This window comes from Erpetoichthys calabaricus, chromosome 8 (genome assembly GCF_900747795.2).
Source record: "Erpetoichthys calabaricus chromosome 8, fErpCal1.3, whole genome shotgun sequence".
Lineage (NCBI taxonomy): Eukaryota > Metazoa > Chordata > Cladistia > Polypteriformes > Polypteridae > Erpetoichthys > Erpetoichthys calabaricus.
The window spans coordinates 13,287,148-13,310,890 of record NC_041401.2 but is presented as its reverse complement, the minus strand read 5'-3'; the positions used below and the strand labels follow the sequence as shown (position 1 = coordinate 13,310,890).

At 36.7% G+C, this 23,743-nt stretch overlaps 1 protein-coding gene across 4 annotated transcripts in view; it reads right to left on the bottom strand.

Annotated features, from left to right (window-relative positions):
• Window positions 1-228: 228 nt before the first annotated feature.
• The window catches only part of lnpa (limb and neural patterns a), a 34,893-nt gene continuing 11,378 nt past the window's right edge, over window positions 229-23,743 (bottom strand). For 2 of the 4 annotated variants that reach the window (XM_051930685.1, XM_028806250.2), the window contains exons 6-13: window positions 16,008-16,048; window positions 11,269-11,352; window positions 11,139-11,193; window positions 8,975-9,196; window positions 7,817-7,922; window positions 7,189-7,259; window positions 5,203-5,365; window positions 229-1,129 (exon numbers count right to left, since the gene is read on the bottom strand). In XM_051930685.1, coding sequence (XP_051786645.1) covers window positions 5,220-5,365; window positions 7,189-7,259; window positions 7,817-7,922; window positions 8,975-9,196; window positions 11,139-11,193; window positions 11,269-11,352; window positions 16,008-16,048 — 725 coding nt within the window. In that variant the 3' untranslated portion in view covers window positions 229-1,129; window positions 5,203-5,219. Of the gene's footprint in view, window positions 1,130-4,686; window positions 4,813-5,202; window positions 5,366-7,188; window positions 7,260-7,816; window positions 7,923-8,974; window positions 9,197-11,138; window positions 11,194-11,268; window positions 11,353-16,007; window positions 16,049-23,743 lie in introns of all 4 variants that reach the window. The other 2 variants (XR_007935541.1, XM_051930686.1) reach the window with 2 other exon arrangements.

Below are 23,743 nucleotides of genomic sequence, written 5' to 3'. Positions count from 1 at the left end.
GCTAAATGATCATTTTCACATGTTTCGAAGCTAAAGGCGGCCCAAATCCAGATCACTGTACCTCACACTCGGTATGTATTCCAAAAACAGCCTTGTGTTGTATAATTTTCAGTCACCTGTTTATACTGGCTTATCAAGATCTGCAACATTCTGGTTTCCTTAACTCAATGTTAATTGGGCCATAAACATTAAGGTAATGCTATAGAAGTAACAAGACAAGAATCCCTCAGATAATATGTGCTTTATTTAACCCGAAATCCTTAAAAACCACACAGATGCACACACCTTGCAAAATCTTAATAAATAAAATCTGAAGAAACCATTACTTTGCTACCCGTACCTTGTAAACATAAGGCAGATCCTGCACAAATGATTGCACAAGATATTCTTATAATACTTAATTGGCCAGAGCCATTAGCCAGAAGTATTAAATAAGCTATACATATTGTACATTCCATAAATTATAGCATTTTACACCATACGGTGTAAACTCCTTTAAAAACACATTAAAGACAAAAAGTTATCGTACTGGTCGTCTCTATTCCAGGTAAAAACTGCCGAGTACGTTTTACCGTCACTGATTACATTTTTTGATTCCTTCAAATATGAAAATAAAAATTAATAAAATAAGAGAAGACATTCCAATTGCAACAAATGGAAAAAAAATCCATTTCATTTTCTGAATATTACTTCAGTAAGTGCTAGGACAGAGAATATACACCCATACCTTCCAACTGCTGCATTTTTCAAAAAGCACTCAGGACCACAGTAAAGGGTTTAATTAGACAACTCATGCTTTTTTTTTTTTTAACAAAAAAAAAAAAAAAAAAAAAAAAAAAAAAAAGATGGAGGTTAAAAAATTCGGTGAATTTTTTTTTTTTTTTTTTTTAAAAAGCAAGGAGTTTAGATGCTAACAAAAAAACAAAAACGTTCCATTTATGCTTGGTTTTGTTTTATTCCGTTTCCATGAGAGATACATCGTCATCTTTTTCCTTTTCATTTTTGGAGGGCTGCCCATCTTCTTGTCTAAGGGACTCTTCTACTTGCTGCTCTTCACATTGGAGCACAGGGATTTCTGGCTCTTGGTCAGACTCTGGTTGTGTCTCCTCCGTCTTAGTTACAGTCTCCTCTAAACAAAGGGAAATGTACACAAAAAGTGACTGGTTAAATTCACCTCAAATGCTGAGAACTTTAGCAAAGTCTTCTTCATTTTAGAGTTCTGACATCTCAAGTCATAGATGCCCACTGACGTGTTTGGCAGATAACCTATTAAAAACTGGACAGTTACAGATTTACTTGTAGTGATGTTAAACCACTTGATTGCAAGTATTGTTAAAAGTCAAATGGTCATACACACATTGTGTAGAGTACAACAGAACACAAGTGAGAACAGACGGCAGTCTAGCACATTGGTTTCACTACTTCACATGAAAAATGATTAGCTTAAGCATAGCGGTTTTTACTTATGTATCTATCTCTCTCTCTATATGGGAAGAAAACTGGAAGTTATCTGTACATATAAACTGTATCATGTATTTTTAAATTAGGTGGAATAATTTTTTAAAGTGTATTTTCTATACAAATGTCTTTCTGAATCAGATTCATAGAATATCAGGCTACAGTATATGATAAAGGAAATTCTTAAAAAAGATAGTGTATTTAGTGTATAAAAGGCAGACAAGAGCAAGCTGGAAAATTTACATGTAAAGTAGGACAATGAGTCACAAAAAGTCAAATCTTTTACTTAGCAGTAAACATCTTCATGGCAAAGAACATCTGAACATTAAAAGCAACACAAGTTATTTGCCACAAAGTACAAGCAGCAGATCAATACATTTGGTCACAACTGTTAAAATGGGAGTGGGTAGGGGCAAATTATACAAAACACTGTCAATATCAATGAATTTCTACATTACAAAAAAAGTCAAAAAATCCTATCCGTCAGTCACATTTAAGCAATACTTCAAAAAAACAATCCAAACTAGACTTCAGGTAATTCAATGGAGGTTTATTACAGTCCTGCAGGGTATACAATTGTCTTGACACTGAGATGTCCAAATTGAAAATCTCTTTATAATTTATATATATATATATATATATATATTCACGGCATTCGAAGTCTGTGTCACAATCTGATTGTATGGGTGGTTACCTACCAGGTAACGCTTGTGGTTGGCCAGCAATCTGCTAACATCCGCCACGGTGCCCTCAGTTTGTGAAGAGCAGATCATAGAATGATTGAAAAATAGTTTACTGTCAAATAAATGCAAAGAGTACGCGACACGTGTTTCGCCCTCATTCTGGGCTCATCAGGCATACACACTCCACTGCACTCCCTCTCGGGAATCGAACCTCGGACGTCAGCGCCAGAGGCAATGCCCCTAACGTTGCACCACGGCGTGTGGTTCGTTTATTTGACAGCATGTAGATCGGGGTAATTATAAAAACACCTCAAACTGACCTCTTCAAACCCCATCACTAAGCTGTCAAGGATTAACTAAACACTGAGACAAAGAACACCGAAGCATTTAGACGGTGTTAGAAAAAAGTATTTTGCAGCTCTAAATCATACTTCTCATGAGCTACTCCAAGTGTAAAGCAAGCTAGGTAACAAACTAGCATTACTGTTTTTGCAAGTTATCTTGCATAATGGTGTCCACTAAATAAAAACTAACAGGCCAGCATTTAACCGAAACATCTACCAACTTAAATCCTGGTTTATGTATTCTACCATTTACATATAATGTAGCTCTCCTGAAAAAAGAAAAAGAAAATGTCCAGTTAAATCAATGAACAGCCAGAAGACAATCTTAGAATATTGAATGTACCTAGCCAAGCCACACAATGCATTTCATGTTAAACAGCCTCCAGTCAGTGAAACACGAAACATAGAAGTAAATTCCCAGCCAAAGTCATATTTGTAGGAAATGCATTATAACGGTTTATTAAAACATACAGCAGAAGCTTGCACATAGTAATCTAATGCAATTAAGTTACTGTAAATGTAAGGTATATATATATATATATATACACACACACACACACACACACACACACACACACACACACACACACACAGTGGAACCTCGGGTCACGACCGGAATTCATTCCAAAACTCTGGTCGCAACCCGAAGTAATATCCCCCATAAGATTGTATGTAAATACAATTAATCCATTCCGTACCGTACGTGCTGTATGTAAATGTATATTCATTCTCTCTCTCTCTCTCTGCGCAGGGAGAGACTGAACATGTGCAGAAATCATCGGCCCGTACGAACCAGAAGGGAAACTGGTTTGTTCGTCACCCGAGTGTGTGGTCGTGAACAGATGCAAAAGTTCACAGTAATCACAGTATATATTCACATTTCAATACTTTGTGCTTTTCAGAGGTAAAACAAAGACCAGAAAACAGAGGGTCATACCATAGGTTTCTGAATTTCTTTTTTGTCACTTTACATATTGCTATTTTAAATGAATTTTAAATAAAATTGACAACATTACAGACTGCTCGCACTACCCAAAAGTAATGTTGGATTATGTAATACAACATGGATTTCTGTACCAAATGCCCTATTAAAACCAGTAATCTTTATTTTTGGAAGTGTGAAACTCCAAATTGCTGTTATGCAGCTAGTTTTAAAATACTTAAAATGACATTTTTCCTGTTGAATATACCTTATTTTTTATATTAATAAAAAAACAAACTTCTAATACAGGCTTCAACAAATTTCAAAATCTCAAACTCTTCCCCAGGGACAAAGATTGCTCTACCTATCTAAGTTTAAAAAAAAAAAAAAAAAAAAAAAAAAAGATAATACAAACCTGACAATTAGGGTTAAGTGAATAGTGAAGTGAATTGTTTAGCAAGGTCAATAATATTTTCATTCATTAACTCATCTCTATGATTCAACGAAGCTTGAAGCACGTTACTTTATAATTCTTTGTAATTGTGCACTAACACCTACAACATTACTTACCATTAAAGAGAACTCCAAAATGAATTCAACAACCAAACAGGACTTTACCTCTACAATATGTCTGAAAGATGATGATGTAACCAATCACAATGTGGGTCACAAAGTTTGCCAGACATTGACAACTCAGTTAACACAGTCTTGTTTTCACTGCATGCACATCAGCACTACATATTAGCCATCAAAGCAAACTGCTGATTTATCTAGGAGTTTATTTAAAAAATGTGGCATTGGTTTTTATAAGACATAGAACTTATCAAGGGCCAAGCTAGACTTAAATGTTAATTTCATGAGTTTTGTTATAAAGGCTACAAAGTATCTGAAGATAATCACTCCTGCTTAAAACAGAATGGTAGACCAGAATATTTCAGCATAGCAAAAATAAAGGGAACCACCACCAAAACCCTCATCTCAAAAATGATGGCAATGATTTGAGGAATTGACATGCAGCTCAAAAGTTAGAAAAGCATTTTATTTGCAGAAATAGAAAGCCAATAGTTTCCCAGCCAAGCCCATCCCAATTTAAATAAATTAGCTAAACTGCAATAGCATCATTGACTACATCAGTGATCACAAAAGACCTGTCAATCATCGAAGCACCTCATTAAAGTGTGAATCATTACAAAATGATTCTGAAAATGATCACTTTCACTGTATAGAAAATTTTCATTTAGTGACAGCAAAAGCAGAAGCCCATATAAAGAATGGTAACCTTTTACTTGGAGATCAGCACTGTTTGAGGTGAAACTGTGAACTTTACTCCAAGGAGCTGTAGCTAATGGTACCGATGCTTCACCTTTCTGAAGGCAGGGGGGAATGATCCCCTTTTCTTTCCTAGCTAATTAGAAAGAAGTATAAAAAGGAACTAGTAGGTATGGTATTAATATACATAACTGGTTAAACTACAGAATATTCTAAACGAACAGAAAAAAATCCCCTATTTAAATGGTCCACATAGACCTCTAACAAAACCACCCAACATTACCTTACACAATGACAAAAAAAATTTACAGAAAATTATAACTGGATCTACAATCTCGTGAATGGTGCAAAATACTCGAGATACCAATTTAAATTAAAAAAAAAAAGTCAATTTTTAAATAACTTAATAAAGTCAACATTACATTTTTTTTTGCATAAAGTAGTTTAAATCCTAAATTATCCACAAAATGTGCATATATATGAACAGTAAATTGAAAACATTTTTGCAAGATCAGATATTACAAACCTGTAGACTGCAGATTCTCAGTCAAGCAATCCGATGGAGATGCAGCTGAAGCCTGAGAATCTGTCCACGGTTTTTTTTTCAAAGCTGAAGTCAGGTAAACGAGGTGCTTGAGGACGCATTTTCCGTGCAGGATTTAGAAAGAAGCAGTATGCACATCTAAAAGCTTCCAAAAAAAAAAAAAATGTATATTAAATAATATATAAAAATCTACAACATTCTATAAAGGTTACAACCTATTTACATAAAAAGTGGTTGAAGTATTTAAAACTTACTGTTAAAATAAATCTGAAGCACAAACAAAAAAGCCACATGCAAAAACTCCATTTAGCCAATTATAAAATAAACACTGAATCTGGTACTACGTCTTGTAGCTTGTCACTTTTTCCTTGTAACTTGAATGTTTGTTTTATTGGACAATGTATTATAAAATAGTGGTTGTTAGTTCTTCCACTACTTTTGCCATTACAGTAATCCCTCCTCCATCGCGGGGGTTGCGTTCCAGAGCCACCCGCGAAATAAGAAAATCCGCAAAGTAGAAACCATATGTTTATATGGTTATTTTTATATTGTCATGCTTGGGTCACAGATTTGCGCAGAAACACAGGAGGTTGTAGAGAGACAGGAACGTTATTCAAACACTGCAAACAAACATTTGTCTTTTTCAAAAGTTTAAACTGTGCTCCATGACAAGACAGAGATGACAGTTCTGTCTCACAATTAAAAGAATGCAAACATATCTTCCTCTTCAAAGGAGCAAACAAATCAATAGGGCTGTTTGGCTTTTAAGTATGCGAAGCACCGCGGCACAAAGCTGTTGAAGGTGGCAGCTCACACCCCCTCCGTCAGGAGCAGAGAGAGAGAGAGACAGATAAAAAAAATCAATACGTGCCCTTCGTGCTTTTAAGTATGCGAAGCACCGTGCAGCATGTTGCTTCACGAAGCAGCTGCACAGAAGGTAGCCAACGTGAAGATAATCTTTCAGCATTTTTAGACGAGCGTCCATATCATCTAGGTGTGCGAACAGCCCCCCTGCTCACACCCCCTACGTCAGGATCAGAGAAAGTCAGCACAAGAGAGACAGAGAAAAGTAAGTTGGGTAGCTTCTCGGCCATCTGCCAATAGCGTCCCTTGTATGAAATCAACTGGGCAAACCAACTGAGGAAACATGTACCAGAAATTAAAAGACCCATTGTCCGCAGAAATCCGCGAACCAGCAAAAAACCGCGATATATATTTAAATATGCTTACATATAAAATCCGCGATAGAGTGAAGCCGCGAAAGGCGAAGCGCGATATAGTGAGGCATCACTGTACTCCAGAAACACTCAATAATATTTATCATTAGTAAAATGGGAAGATTTCTGCTTCTTAAACACATTTTTCTGCTCAACTCTTTCAATATCTTGTCTTATTACAGCGGTAGATAATACAATTCATTGAAAGTCACTTTTTAATCTGAAATCCCAAAATTTTCTGCTTTTTATGCTATTATGTAGTCTTCTCAGTTAGCAAGACAATGAAGAAATAACGATCATTCTTCCGATGTTCCTTTTGTTAACTTAACAAATCCCATTTTTAAACAGCCTTTCCAATGAGAGCAATGCTTATTTTAGATATGTAAGCCAACCCCAGATTTAGGCAGCTGTTTACTTGTCATACCATACTTCAAACAATGAGGCACAACAAATAAAACAATACGCATACAGATTCAGGTCACCAATATTACATTTTTGCATCAACTGTAAAAAGGAGTTTTGAAAGAATCTGTTCTATTGAGTGTTGTATGAAATTTCCTGCACATACAGTATAAAAATGTATGTAGCACCCAGACCTTTGACTTTACATTTGAAGATATTTGAACACTTAAACATCCTAACCTATGTTTCTGTTTTCCAAAAACATTTAGAGTTAAAATGATAAATCAGGGGGGAAAAAAATAAGAGACACACTGATAAGATCTATAAAAAAATGCATATTAGGACTTACCAATGTACTCATATTCCTCTTTCAAGGCCATACCATTATGAGAAAAACACTGTTGACAGATAAGTGCATACCTAAGGACAAGAGTTTATATATATATAAAAAAATAAAAAAAAAAAAAGCAAAGGATTACATGATTAAATGAAAAGCAGTTGATGAAAATCAGGCAAACCACTAAGTGCTGTCTGTGAGGGCCAACTACAAAGATTCGAAAGGTACAATTCTCTACACTTTTGGCAAAACTCTCAATGTTGAAATCATAATTAATGTATACCCAAATATTTTTTGGACAAAATAAGATATCACCGCGATTAAGTGTCTTTCCTGTGACAACATACACGCAATATATTAAGGAATGCAAGAAATAGACAAGCTAACTCTGCACCAACTATGAAACAAACTAGAACCCAGTACTATGAGGTAGTACTTGATCTGCCCAAGTACAATTTTGTGTTACCAAGAAAGTTCAGTAAACAACCAAACACAAACCTGAAAAACTAACACTCTCAATTTGCTTCAATTTTAGATGGCAATCTAATTGGTCGTCATTCTAAAAATATGATCACAAACTAAAGACCTCAAGGAACTGTAACAAGTTACACCTACACAAACAGGGCTAGATACTGTGTACCTGTTTTGAGGACCATCTCCTACTAAGAACTCTATCACTCTATCCATGGCTCCCCTTTCCCGTGGGAGAATTGGTCTTGCAAGTGGAGGTCCAGGTGGATGTCTGCCTAATCAAGAAAAAAGTAAAACCTTATTATGCAAAACTGAAAATCAATTAAAGAAAGCCTCCACTCAAGGAAAGCTTGCTTTATCTATTATTTTGCATTCAGGTGAAAGACCTAATTCTACTAGGTAGAATTTAAAAAAATATTTCCATAAAACTATCCTTCTGTTCATTTTATAACATTAAATCACAAAAACACAGCCTAATTTTTATTTATGCTATTCCTCTACCTGCAACAGCAAAATTACAGTTTAGGCTAATCAATTGCCAGATCATAAATGGACATTTCATAAGAGGTTTTTAATAATTACTTATGGACTGACATCCCTCCAGAATCATGTATCTGGGTATTCATGCTGTTATGGTGTGCAGTAATTAATATAATTAAACATAAAGAGCAATCATCACAAGGCGACTGGTCATTTCTGGAGAGCTTGGCAAAGTCTCAACTACCTGCTGGTTATTAATTCACCAACATATGGAAGCACAGTGGTACCTCACTTTGTATTAAATTGGTTTTTGCTTCAAATAAATGATCTAATGAAAAAAAATGAAACACTATCTTTGCCAGCTGTTTTGGGAAATAGCCATTTCAATTTTTAAATAAAAACCAAGAAATTCCAAAAATTCTGATTTTCAAGTGTAATTGTACACTGTATAAAAATGTGCACATAATTTAAACAAATTAATCAAACTAATCCTCAAGTCATAGGATATTGCCATTCTGATTTTTGTAAAACTAAAAATCAAACAGTTACAGCGCCCAGAATGAACAGAAGTCATAGAAATCAATATGCTAAACTCCTGACAACACCATGACACACACAGTAAACCAGTTTATAAATTAACAAATGAACGTACCCAAATGTACTTTATTATAAGCTGTGGAACACTTGAGAGGAAGGGTCTGGTTATGTTCAACTGTTTAGAGCTTTGTGCCCATTAAAACAGTTATATTGTAAAATTTAAAAAAAATTCACTTTAAGAACTTTAACATTTCTTGGGAGATCCTTTTAAGTATTGAGTCTATACATCAGAAATATAATTTAAATTTACCCATTCCAGGCATTGGTGTTCCAGGTGTCATTGCCTGCCTCATAAGGTTTTGCTGAGCTATTGATGCAGGGTGACGTTCTGGGGGCCCACCTGGAGCAGAAGTAGTCATCTGCCCGGAAGGGGTCCCAGGAACAACAGGCAGTGCAACTCCATGACTGGGATTTGCTGGCACAGGAGTTGAGGCAGCAGGGTTCCTCTGGGAAGTATTACGTTGACGAAGTTCTGGGCAAAACAAAATGTCAGAGTAGAAGGTGTGTGATGTTAAAATTAAGTGTCTCATCAATATTGAGAAGTCAAAGGAAAAGGAAATGAAGCAAATTAGAAAACTTAAAATACAGTTAGTATTTTAGTACTTCTATGAATGGCTTAATTTTGTCAAGTCAAATAGCTGTTTTGACACAGACTGAAAAGACAGCATGAATTAGGACTCAACATGCTATAAGCTGCTTTTCCACTTAACATTTTCATTTTTTCCCTACCCAATCACTCAGATCAAACTGCTTTTAAAAACTGAACTGCTTGCACTGTTGTTGTAAATAAAGCCCAACTCACTGCCAAACATAAAAAGTGCTTAATTCATTTTCTTCAGTTCACACAAGCAATATTGTTTAGTTTCTGCTCGGCTATACACAGATAAAAAAAAGCTAGACAACTGATTTTACATAAAAATTACCATCTAACAACATGTGACAAAAACCCACTATTGTCGGATTTTGTCTGTTACAGTAGATACATGTAAATTTGTATAAACTTAAGGCCAAAACTTATTTTAACAAAAATACGTATCCGTGATTAATTGCGTGCAACACAACAAACTACTTTACAAATATACTGTAGAAAAAACCTGGTCATGTCAATCCAGCCCATAATAGAATAACATACTCTATAACCACTTCACTTACACAAAACCATTAACAATGAAAAACAGTAATTACAAACCAGGATGAAAACAGTGATTATGCAGTAAGGCAAAAAAGTTAACATTGCGTGAGCTACAGAAACTGAGCAATTACCAGGTCCCTTACAGAACCAAACTGTTTTGCTCTAACATCATATTCACTACTCAGATCGATTAAAATACAGGTCCTCTCTCAAACACTCTGCTGCTGCTGCTACTGACAAGATACTGCCTTTTCCTTTCCTCTGTCTGTAGTAGTAGGGTGATGTACCATGTTAGCCATTATGGCTGTAATAAGAAGTCAAGCAAAATGACACCTTTTATTGGCTAACAAAAAGATTAAAAATCCATGCTTATTGTAATCTTTTCACTTAGCCAATAAAAGGTAATTTTGCTTGACTTCTCTTTCCTTTGTCCAAAATTCAAAACACCAATAAAAATGCAACACCACTAAACATAACACTCTGTAAAACAATACCAACGTATTAAATGTAATACGCACTGTGGTGCAGTGGACAGCAAAGTCTTCCATCCCATAAGTATACTGAATAAAACTCAATACAAATTCACAACTATACTTAACTTGAGCACCCATAAATATCAAAACATCTGTAATCTTATTTGTTGCACAGTGGTCACCATTGCCATTTACCACTATTTTCAAAACAGTCAGTATGCTGGTAAGCCTTAGTGAAAAAGTTTTTTGGGGGTGATTTTTCAATAATTCATTTAATGTGCAGCTAATATGGAAAAGTAATTTCAAATTACCAATTTCATTTTTAAGATCATTACTCATACTTCCTGGCAAGAAATTTGTTTTACTTATTTGAATGTTCTGCTGCACCATATGCACTCAGAGGTCTTGTGGGTTCACATTCGGTTGATTTTGCTTAATACAAGGTATATTGAGGGTCTACTGTAACAATAGCACTAACAGTACTGATTTAATAAATGTAGCAATTTCATCATTTCATCTTATTCTTCAAGTGTAGGAACAGTAAAGTTAGAAAATAAAAATTGCAATTAAGATCTTTTCTAGAAATCTTACAGCCTTAATATATACATAGATATTACACACATACATACATGAAGTCGTAAAATCTAATCTGCAAATGTGAACACAAATTTAGGAAACAAAACAATGAATAACTACAATGTAGGGTTGGGGTACATATGGTAAAGTCTTTAATAAACCTGTTTAAAGTTCTTGTTCTTTAGACCATTTAGTTTTTTTAAACCAAGTGTTTTTTTACTATAGTATTCTACCTTGGCCAGGCCTTGGAGTTAAAGCTGCTCCCGTTACTGGGATTTGTTCCAGTTCCTAAATAAGAAAACAATTTTTATAAGTTGGCAGTAAATTTAAGTTAATTCACAAATTAAATGCATGAATACTTACATTCTTTTTCTTTGAATCGGGATCAAATCTCTCTAAAATTAACTTGGCTGTTTTATAGGTCTCCTTTTCCATCACTTCTTCAAGCTAATTAAAAAAATAAATAAATAGTTACTTGCTTTGCATTTAGTTTGTAAATAAGCAATGAACATACTCAACAATGTAAATGAAGATTTTAAATTACACATAAATAAAGTTGTACACTACTAACTTAGTATTTCTCTTAAAATGAAACAGCCTAACAACAAAAACGCTGTAGCAGGAAATTAAGAATCTGCAAGCATGCAAAGTATCTACAAATCATAATGGCTGTTAATTTTGTTTAACAGCTTCATTGCAAGGAAATGCCAAATAGTGCTAATTGTTTACATATAATGAGGAGAATAATTATGTGCACTAACTTCGATAATGGAATGTGCAAAAATCCATCAGCCATAATTATTGGAAGTTATTAGACATGACAGTAAATGACAGGCAATTTCTCAGATTTATTTCCTCATACCACTTAATGCTATTAATTTAAAGAAGGTCGTTAGCAGAGTGCTTTACAGAATAAAGTCTCTGTGCCAATTAACCGCTGTCTGCATTGATTTTAGATTATTTATTAGCAGCAAGCAATTAGCTTGCTGCAAAGACCTGTGAAAACTCAATAGAGGCAAAAAGAGCTATGAAACTTCCTATAATGACTTCAGGCCTATATCTCATTTACTTCAGCACTCCCCTCACAGTGGTGGTCTGAGGCAAAATTTGCAATATTCTACAGTTAAAATAAACATTTAAAAAATGAAAACACAAACACACACACACTTACTTATATACATACAGATATCACTGCTAGACTGTTAGAAAAGATGTAATTTTAGTGTATCTAAAGCAGTTAATGTGCATTTAACCACCAAGGTATCCAAGTATGAATATTTTCAGTTGTCAGCTGCCTTTTAACAATCAATGCAGATTCAAGACAATTTTGAAATTACAAAAAAAAAAGTATCCCCCACAAAAAAAAAAAAAAAAAAAAAAAACCTCACACACCACCTAGTAACCTACTTTTCAGAGGAGAAGTAATATGTATGAATGACAGTTGGAATTCTCATGACTAAAGTAGGATATTTTTTTTTATTCAAGAGAACACTACGTACCACTGGAATTTTTGAGACTGCCACCATATCACATCGAGAAGCAGCACATTTGTGCTTTTGTTTGGTTAGCTACTATTGTCATCTAGACTGCCTTTGGTACAATACGACATTAGATTATCTCTTTTCAAATGCAAGCTGCTATGCACAGCCCCATTATGGTTTATATGCACTCTACGCTTCAAACAGAACAATTTCCACAAACAAAAATACCCAAAGGAAAGCAGAATACTGTGTACATCATGGCTCTATTTATACCAGTGAAGCAAAGCAAGGCTATGAGAAGCTGCACAGAAGAATCTGTCTGACCAAGTTGCCAACAACCATACTTCTGTAGCTTACGGCTACTTTGCCCTGGATGCTTTCTGGAAGCTAGAATATTATATATATATATATATATTATATATATATATATATAAAAAAAAAGGTACTGTCTATAGCAAACTGTGACATTAAGCTTTTTTTTCATAACTTGAATCAAATGTGTATAAGAATAAGACCTTTGCTACATTAATATGTATGTTGTTGCATTCAAGTATGAAGTTAAAACGTGACCACAATATAAGCAGAACTACAGTAACTCCCTAGGGCCCTCGGACCCTCAGATCATTATACTACTGCACCATTGAAAGCATCCTAACAAGACGCATCGCTGTCTGGTATGGGAACTGCACTGTCATCAATCGAAAAGCCTTGCAGGGGGTAGTGCCCAACAAATCACTGGAGTTGAAGTTCCCAACATACAAGGCATATGTTAGACGGCGAGTAAGGAAAACCAGGAAAATTAATGACCAATGCTGTTATTTAAGGCATTCTGTTACAACACATTTTTTGTATTGTTAGTATGTATTGTAGAGTATGAATTTAACTACGTTAACAGTTTATTTTTAAGACTGTATGTGATTGGTGAATTAATATTTAAATGTATTATGTGCAGTCTATTGAGTTAATACTGCTCTACTACTGCAGGCATTGCACACAAGTTTTTCACTCACTTGTACATTCATATTAGATGATGTGACAAAAGTGATTTGACTTGATTATTTTCAAACTAATAGTGCACCAATAAATTATGGTTTTACTAGTCTATCAGTTAAGAGAAAGCATGGGTAAAAAAGCATGAGCACTCACAAAATGAATGATTGTGTTTTTATAAAATACTGTAGTCAGTTTGTCAAAATTTGTCCAAAAGCTACAGAATTCACAGGCATCCCTGAGGGGTCAACAATTAACCACACAAATCATGCACCAGTATACTTAAAATTTAGTCAGCGGTACAATAAAAATAAGCAAAGTAGTGGTATACCAGAAGGGGTTACATTCTCTCTCAGTGGTTAATTAATGTGGAACTTAGCAAAATTCCAGTGCTATGACCTGAAGAATGTAAGAAAACGTATTCTGTTAAAAAGAGTACTGTATATTAACATCTCCTTTCAAGTTGCATAGACATCAAACACAAACGTAACATGGATGGTCCCTGAAAGAAAGGTAAACATTTTACAGAAGCTCTCAAAAGAAAAGGTCAAGTCAGGCTGGGGAGTAAGCACTGGGGTACAGCACATTTCCACACACACCACATGACAAAACAGCTCAGGATCCTGGTTAGCAATCCTCCAGGCAGACACAGATCATTTCCTTAGGGTGGAACTGGACTCCATCTGCCATAGCAATGTCATGTGGGCATACCCTTTGTCTGGTCCAGCCACTCGGGTTCTTAACAAGGAGGACCTAGAGAGTTGGCTCACCTTCGGGGAAGCACGCCATATAGCTGTAGTACCATAACTGACACCACCTTAAATTCTAGGTAATGTGCCTCATTTGGGACTCTGAGAAACCGCTCATTTGACACAAAGTCAAACCAGTGGTACCCAAGAATTCTCTGAAGAGAGACAGTACCGAAGGAGTGCGGACTTCATTTCAGTTCACAGGAGAGCACTCAAGTCTCACAATCATAGCAAAATAGGAAGCAAAAGAACTCTATAAAGACTTGGGCCAGCATCCTTTGGCAAAGAAAAATTTTAAAACCAACAAAACCAAACAAAAACCTGTGGCTTGGATAACAGCTGCTTCTGTCCATAACAGGCTTGTAGGTGGCAGTAAAACAAGGTCAAACTTGATTGGATTCTGCACTAGGTTAATATTTAAAGTCATTATCTGGATACAGCAAGTCCCGCTTGTACTGTCCAAAAATGGAACATGCCCAATAGACACTTTATTCCTTGTTTTAAGTCACCAGCATTCAGAATGATTCATCAAAAAGATATTGGCACCGAGTGAATCATTGTTGCCGAGTCAGCCAGAAGGATACAACTTAATTTCCTCGGCAGCAACACTGACAAATGCAATCCAAATTTCTACATCCCGATCACACATTCTACTTTTAAAATTGTACAGTGCGCCCTTTTTTCATCATTGCACATTCACAAATCTCCAGTCCCCATCCCATTTCTTCCACTCAGTCTAATGAAACCAATACAGCATTAAAAATGTCTGAAATAAGGTGCAAGCCAGTCATCGCCAGGATCGAAAATATCACAAACCTGAAAACTGCCAAAGGTCACTGAGATATTAAAATATAGCCATTTATCTACATTTTAATACCTTCTGTAAAATTAAACATTCTTCCACACCCCCAAACCACAGACTGCAAAATTAATACATGTGGCCAGAATTAATCATTTTATTTTAAAATGTATCAAATGTCACAGATTGGTAGTAATTTTTACTGCCTCTCTGTGGGGCTCAGCAATACATTTTTGATGTGATATTTAAGTGAAATGCAAAAGCCAACTTTGCCATGTTCAGCACATTCACCCCCTCCTGATTCACGAACTTGACATTAACGGTCTCAGGTTATTCACAAGTCGGCTGTGAACAATTAAGTGGGAATATTTTTGTGGCTTGCAAAAACAAACTTTGATAACTCGCAAGACAAATTATATTATATATATATATATATATATATATATATATATATATATATATATATATATATATATATATAAAAAACAATACTGAAAATCATCTGTATCACATAAAATATATAAATGAGTGTTGCAGCATGCAATTACACTAATATTTTCGGAAAAACATATATAACGTGGAGAGATCTACACCAGCTACCTTCTGCCCCTTAGTTATTCAGCAAATCCAGACATCTCCTACTTGGTTCACACTCACTCACTCACTCACTCTCTCTCTCTCTCCCCCCCCCCCAATGTACTGGAAGCCCGCTTAGCTCTTTAGCTATCCTTGGTCTCATCTTTCTCAAGCACTCACTCAGTTCAATTCCCTTTCTCCCGAGTCCCAAACCTCAACACCCCAACTCAACCTTACCTGCCCCTCTCCATTTTATCCCATTATAATAAACAGTAACAAGAGCACAATGTACACGTTAAGATTACTGGTTGATAACACATTTTTGGAAAAATATTGCTAAAATGAAAGTTTAAAGTTGGCAGGTAAACAATATTCCAGAAAACATGTTCAGCACACCTTTAATTATTTTAAAGAGGGGTGGGGCACTGATTATCAATCCACATTTTCCCTTTAAATATTTGTTATTTTTCTCACAATAATTAAATGCAGATTCAAAAGAAAACTTACTATTTTCTTCTTTTGAGACTTTAAATCTTCTAGTTTTTCATCTGCAAAACAAATTTAGAAAGTCAAGAACAATTAAAATTTGAATACATGAATACATATTTTTGTAGTGGCGTTATATACTCATTATTTGAGAGTTGTTGGCGATTTACATTTTTTGCTATTAATAAAGGCCCTAAACCAGCTGCCCAAATGTGTTAATATGTTTACAGAAAACACAGCTTTAACAACTAAAATACAGTACAAGAAAACATGAATCTCTGTACTGCAGTGTAAAAAGACACATTACACAAATCTAAGTTAACACTACAAATAAAAACATTTCACATTGAAAACAGAAATCGATGCAAAAACACCCATCATCAGTGAAGGTTTCATTTTGACTAGCCTTTCCCCAAATTTATTCTGCGGTTGGCACAATTCTGCAAGCAAAAACATCCCAAGGCACACCACTATTTTACTAACCAAACACATTATAGAACATTAGCACAATCTAGGAGAACAGACCATTAAGCCCAACAAAGCACTCCAGTCCTACCCATGTAATTCTTCAAAAAAGAAAAAAACAAGTCTAGTTTTGAAAAGCCCCTAAAGTCTTACTGTCTACCACACTCCTTGTTAGCTTATTCCAAGTGTCTATGGTTCTCTGTGTAATAAAGAAACTTGCATATATTTGTGCAAAACTTACCCTTAAGTTTCCAATCGTGTCCCTGTGTTCTTGATGAACTCATTTTAAAATAATCTCAATCCACTGTACTAATTCCCTTCAAATTTTTTAAACACAATTTTTCCTCATAACTCATCCCCTGAAGCCCTAGACTGAGCCTAATCACTCTTCTCTGGAACTTTTCTAGCACTGCTATGTCCTTTCCATAGCCTGGAGACCAAAACTGCACACAGTAGTCCAGATGAGGCCTCACCAGTGCATCATAAAGTTTTGAGCATAACCTGCTTGGACTTGTACTCCAAACATCATGCTATATAACCTAACATTCTATTTGCCTTCTTAATGGCTTCTGACCACTATGACTCCTAAATTCTTCAATAGATCATACATGTACTCAGTTGTCCGAAGTGGCGGGAGTATTAAAGACATTATATATATATATATATATATATATATATATATATATATATATATATATATATATATTAAAAAAAAGAAACACACACAATTCCGAGATCAGCATTCACAGGCACAGCACTTAGTGAGTACCTTGTTGGCTTCTCCCAGTTTCTTCGTCCCATCTCCAGCCCTGCTCTGCCTCAGGTACAACTCATGTGCCCACTATCTACCAGTCCTCTGAGGCTCACTGATGACCACGCAGCCTGGCAGAAGGAGTACAGGAGCCAGTAGACATGTGCTCTGCAGCATAGCGAATGCAGAACTTGTTGCTTTTAGGTTTACACCCAGGTGCGCTACACTATTTAGACACTACACTGGTTGAAATTCACTCAGACGATCTACATAATCATGCTACTACACTAAAATAAAAATAAATTAAAAGTAGCACGATATTCATAAAGAAATCTTACAATACATTATGCAGCTTGATTTTTGATTCTCACTATAGGTATTTCATAAGTCTGTTTATCATGGTTGGAATTAACAAGGAAAAACAATATTACCAAACGAGAGACATATTGTAACACACAACTTGATTTCCTCACTCACCATTTCTGATTATTAAATTTGCCAATCTACTATATAATTTTGCTTAAAAAAATTAAGAAGGCTAATTTAACTTGGCTGTTTTGAAAAAAGAAAAAAAAAAAAAAAAAAAAAGACACAAATGCATCATTTCCAGATTGGGATTACTATCACAAGGTTGAGAATGAAATTTTAAAAAATAAATAAATAGGGTTTTGGGTTGGGTTGCATGGGTGGGATTATCTATGGGGGGGAAAAAAAAAAAATGTAAACAATGGCTGTCCTATTTCCCGCTTGAATGCCTTACTGACCTATTAGGTTTGGGTCTTGACTGGATAAATGAAGACTTATTAATTTAAGAAAAAATAGCATGTCCACTCTCTGCACAAAGCTGGGACTTCTCCGCTATGACAATATCCCCTACAGTTGAAAACACTCACTCACTCTGTACAGACATAGCACGGACAGACACGATTTGACCACAAAGTCAAGCACTAGGAGTTTGGCCGCTTTCTTTTCTCAGTTACACTAGAGGGCTGCTGACGACAGCAATGCAAGATCCACCACCGTGTATTACCTACCTTCTGTAATCTAAAACTCTTTCTGAATCAGTATCAGTGCAAGAGGTATAGATGTTAGAAGTTGCGGATGTGAGAATCAGTGCTTGGAACAACAGCCGTTTTAGTACATCATGAGAACTACTCCAGTACAAGAAGTTTGTCCTTTGCCAGTACCAAAATATTTTGATTTAAAAACAATCCTGGCAATGAACAGTACAGTTATTAGAAAAAATATTGCATCCCTGGATGAGTGCAGTGAACTGCAACTTGCTAAATTGTGTGTGCACACACAATAATGAACCTGTGTCCAAGCCCACTTTCACATACAAGAGATGCCTGTGTTGTGCACACATCATTTCACCACATATTTTGGCTATGTACAATGTCACTATAGGTTCATGCCCTCAATTGATGACAAAGGAGCTCACGGAATCCATAACCAGTAGAAAAAAAAAAAAAGTGTCTATTTACAGTACCATTTATCATATTCACAATTTTTTCACCAACTCTTCACAAGATGGTGCAACGTTTAAGGGTTCAAGCAGCACAGTTCTCTATACAGTCTCAGTAAGAGGTAGAGATCTGTTCCAACATCATTCACAAAAGTATTAATACATTCCATATGATGAAGAGAAGGAATCTTGATATATTGTGCATGCAAGAGACCAGATGGAAGGGGAGTAAGGCCAGGTGGATTGGAGGTGGATTCAAATTATTATATCCTGATGTGGACGGGAGGAGAAATGGAGCTGGGGGTATCCTGAAGGAACAGTATGTCTAAAGTGTTTTGAAGGTGAAAAGAGAGTGTCGGACAGAGCTGGATACTGAAGGTGATGATGAAGGTGCACGTGGCCTGCAAGTTGGGCGTGTGATGGATGAGAAAGGAGACTTCTGGTGCGAGCTGGATGAAATGGTAGAGAGTACCCAAGGTAGAGACAGTGGTTATTGGAGTGGATTTCAATGGGCATGCGAGTGAACAAAACAGAGGGGATGAGGTGGTGTTGGGTAGGTATGGTGTCCAGAAGGTGGTCAGACGATAATGAATTTTCCGAAAAAAAATGGACATGGCTGTGGTGAATATCTATTTTAAGAAGGAGGAACACAAGCTGAAGTACAAGAGTGAGGGAAGATGCACACAGGAAGATTATTTCCTATGGAGGAGGATCAATCTGAAGGAGATTGGAAACTACAAAGTGGTGGCAGGGAAAAGAGTACTTAGCAGGGCAACTACAGCAGACGTGGTAAGGGGGACAGCTAGAAGGGTGCTTGGTGTGACATCTGGAGCAAGGAATGAATACAAAAGAAACCTAGTGGTGGAATGGGGCAGTAAACATGCTTGTAATCCAAAGCACTCATATCAAAGCGAATTTCCCCATAAGAAATAATGGAAACACAGAGGATTCGTTCTACATCCCAAAAATATTCATATAAAAATGATTAATACAAAATATAAAGTAAAAATACATAAAACAAATTAATCTGCACTTTACTTTCGAAAAGAATCATGGCTGGTGTGAGGGAGACGAGAGAGATGAGGAGGGTTATTGTGTAGGACAACTTTCACTATAAGTAACAGAATCTCTGCTATCTGTTGGTTCACTGGAATCTTTTTTTGCGACTTTAATAAGGAACCTACCCAATGACAGTTGCTTTTGCTTGAAGAGTCACTACAGTTGGATACAAAATATAAAAAAATGCTTTATGTACTGTAAGGTTTCTAAACTCTTTTGGGATTCCCCCCCCCCAATGGGACGACACGCGGAAGAGCATCCCGAAGCAACCGCAGGATCCCACCGCTGTAGCAGTTCGCCACAAAAGTGAATCCGAAAAGATCGCGGTCATGCTAGAAGTGCCTGCCATCGATGGGTGATGCATAGAACATTATAAATGCAAGGGCACAGTATTACTTGGCCACTAACCTGGCACCGACCCTGCCGGATTGCTGTGTCTGTGTATAGGAGAGTAGCAGATCCCACTACAATTAAATAACCGTGCTGTCCTTCTTTCAAGCTGAATAAAAGCTGGTTTTGCTAAAGTACTGAGACTCGGCTTCGTGTTTTGGGGTGCAAGACAGGGACTCGCACATTACAGCACATACGTGGTCACAATGATATAGTAAACAGTATACACTTGTGCAGGTGTTGACTATATGAGTGAGGCACACTGACTCAGTCCGAGCATGGGAGACAACTACCCACAATCCCACAGCGAGAGAGAAGGACCATCAGCTCAGTTGTGATCACGTGACGCTCGGCAGACAAAGCGTATACTTACTACTCGTACTGCAAGACCTTGCTCGTTTGTCAAGTTAAAATTAAAAAATTTTAGCTCATCTTGCAAAACACTCGCAGATTAAGTTACTTGCAATCCAAGGTTTTACTGTATACAGAAGTGGGATAGTCAGAGAGATGAAGTAGACAGTAGTACAAGGACATAAGGTGTAAGGCAAAGAGAGGTGGCGAAGGCTAAAGAAAAAGTGTATGATAAGTTGTATGAGAGGTTAGACACTAAAGGAAGGAGAAAAGGACCTGTACCGATTGGCTAGACAGAGGGAGACCAAGGTGGGAAAGATGTGCTACAGGTTAGGGTGATAAAGGATGAAGGAGGAACTGTACTCACAAGAGAAGAGAGTGTGTTAAGCAGATGGAAAGAGTACTTTGAGAGGCTGATGAATGGAGAGAGAGAAGGTTGGATGACGTGAAGATAGTGTATCAAGAAGTATTAGAATGGAGAAGTAAGGACATCTATGAAGAGGATGAAGAATGTGAAGGCTGTTGGTCCAGAAAGGGGAGATGGAAGAGAAGTTTTTAAACCAGATTGTTTAATACAATCTTGGTAAGTGAGAGGATGCCTGAGGTGTGGAGAAGTGTATTGATTTTTAACAATAAAACGGATGTGCAGAACTGTAGTAACTACAGATGGATAAATTGATGAGCCACAGCATGAAGTTATGGGAAAGAGTAGTGGAATCTATGTTAAGAAGGGAGGTGATGATTAACAAACAGCAGTATGGATTCTTACTGGGAAAGACCACCACAGATGCGATGTTCGCTGTGAGGGTGTTGATTGCGAAGTATAGAAGGAGTTGCATTGCATAGAGAGGAGTTGTGGTATTGTATGAGGAAGTCAGGAATTGCAGAGAAGTAAGTAAGAGTTGTACAGGATATGTATGAGGAAAGCATGACGGGGCAAGGTCTGCAGTAAGAGTGACCGATGCATTCAGGGTAGAGGTGGGATTACATTAGGGACCATCTCTGAGCTCTTATTTGCAATGGTGGACAGGTTGATAGACGAGATTAGACAGATGTCCCCGTGAACTATGATGCCTGTGGATGACATGGTGATCTGTAGCGAGAGTAGGGAGCAGGTCAAGAAGGTAAGATATGCTCTACAGTCATGGCCAAAAGTTGAGAATGACATATTAATTTTCAAAGTTTGCTACCTCAGTTTTTATGATGGTAATTTGCATATACAGTGGAACCTCGGTTCACAAACGTCTCTGTACACGTACAAATCGGTTTACGACCAAAAAGTTTGCCAAACTTTTGCTTCGGTTCACGACCACACACTCTGTATACGAACAATCCAGTTTCCCTTTCGGTATGTGCGCGCCGATGATTTCCGCACGTGTTGCATTGTTCTCGGTCAGACGTGTGTGCTTGCACGTTTGTGCGTGCTTTCGCTGTGAACTCTGTGCTCCATTTCATTTCCCTTCCGGTTCGTACGCGCCGATTACTATATTTAAGGACGTGTTCAGTCTCTCCCTGTTCTTTGTTCTCAGTCAGATGTGCGTGCTTTACCCGTGAACTCTTTGTGCTCTAAAGTATTTTGTGTGCTTTTGCAGTTAACCATGGCTTCTAAGCAAGTGAAGAGTGGCGAGAAGAAAGTTTTGCAGAAAATTGAAATTGAAGTAAAGAAAAATTATTGAAAAGTATGAGCATGGCGTTCATGTTACTTATCTTGCCGCCGAGTACAAGAAGTCAAAATCTACGATTTCGACTATTCTAAAGCAGAAAGAATCTATTAAAGCAGCTGATGTTGCAAAAGGAGTTACAGCGTTAACCAGGCAGAGACCTCAAGTACTGGAAGAGGTGGAAAAACTGTTGCTAGTGTGGCGGAACGAGAAGCAACTTGCAGGGGATAGCGTAAGCGAGGCGATGTTATGCGAGAAAGCCAGGAAGATTCATGGCGATTTGCTGCAAAACCATCCTTCTACGAGTGGCAAAAGTGAGGAATTTAAAGCCAGAGGATGGTTTGAAAAGTTTCGCAAGAGAAGTGGCATTCACAGTGTGGTAAAGCATGGAGAGGCTGCTAGTTCAGACGCTGAAGCTACGAAAGAATTCGTGAAAAATTTCACAAAATTAGTGGAGGACGATGGTTACATCCCGCTACAAGTCTTCAACTGCGACGAGACCAGATTGTTCTCCACCCAGTTCCTCCTCACTTCATGCCAGAACTCGACTCATGCAAGGTTAGTTTTCTTGGTGGTTTATGGTTAGTTTTTGTATTATATATTTTTCAAATGTTCATTTTTCGGTTCATAGCATGAATTGTTGCAATGTTTCTTTTCTCTTTTTTAAAATGTTCATTTTTTCACTGTGCTTAAAACTCATTAAAAAAAAAAAAAGTTTACACAGCGATCGGGTTGTAAAGCTATTAGCGTGAACTCCTGCAATGTTACTTTCTTGGTTGCTTATGGTTGGCTTTTTAATAAAGTTCGGATTTGTTCAAAATGTTCCTTTTTTTCCCCTCGTGCTTAAAACTCATTTAAAAAAAGTTTACAGTGAGTAGTTCGTAGCGTGATTTGTTGCAATGTTACTTTTCTTGGTGGTTTATTAAATTACAGATTTTTCAAATGTTCATTTTTTCCCCTGTGCTTAAAACTCAAAAAAAAAAAAAAACACTTTACAGCGATCGGGTTATAAGGCTACAGTATAGCACGAACTCTTGCAATGTTAGTTTAGTCTGTTATTCAAGGTTTTCTCAGTGTTATTCAATGTTTTTACATTTAATTTACTATTACGCTGTGCATTCTATGGTTTAACTATATTTGTGCTTAAAAACTTAAACATATATATATTTACATACAGTTCGTATGGTCTGGAACAGATTAATTGTATTTACATACAATCAATCCTATGGGGGGAAAATTGCTTCGGTTCACGACCAAATCGGTTTACGACCAGAGTTTTGGAACGAATTATGGTCGTGAACCAAGGTTCCACTGTACTTCAGAATGTTATGTCCCTCTGCCATGAAAATGAACTTAATCCCAAAAAAATCCACTTCCACTGTTGTTGTGAAGAAGGCTTTAGGGTGCCCAAGAAAGTCCAGCATGCACCACGACCATCACCTGAAGTTGATTCAGCTGCAGGTTCAGGGCATCACCAGTGCAGAGCTTGCTAAGGAATGGCAGCAGGCAGGTGTGAGTACATCAGCAAGCACAGTGAGGCAAAGAATTTGAGGATGACCTGGTGTCAAGAACAGCAGCAAAGAAGCAAAGGAAAACATCAAGGACAGACTGATAT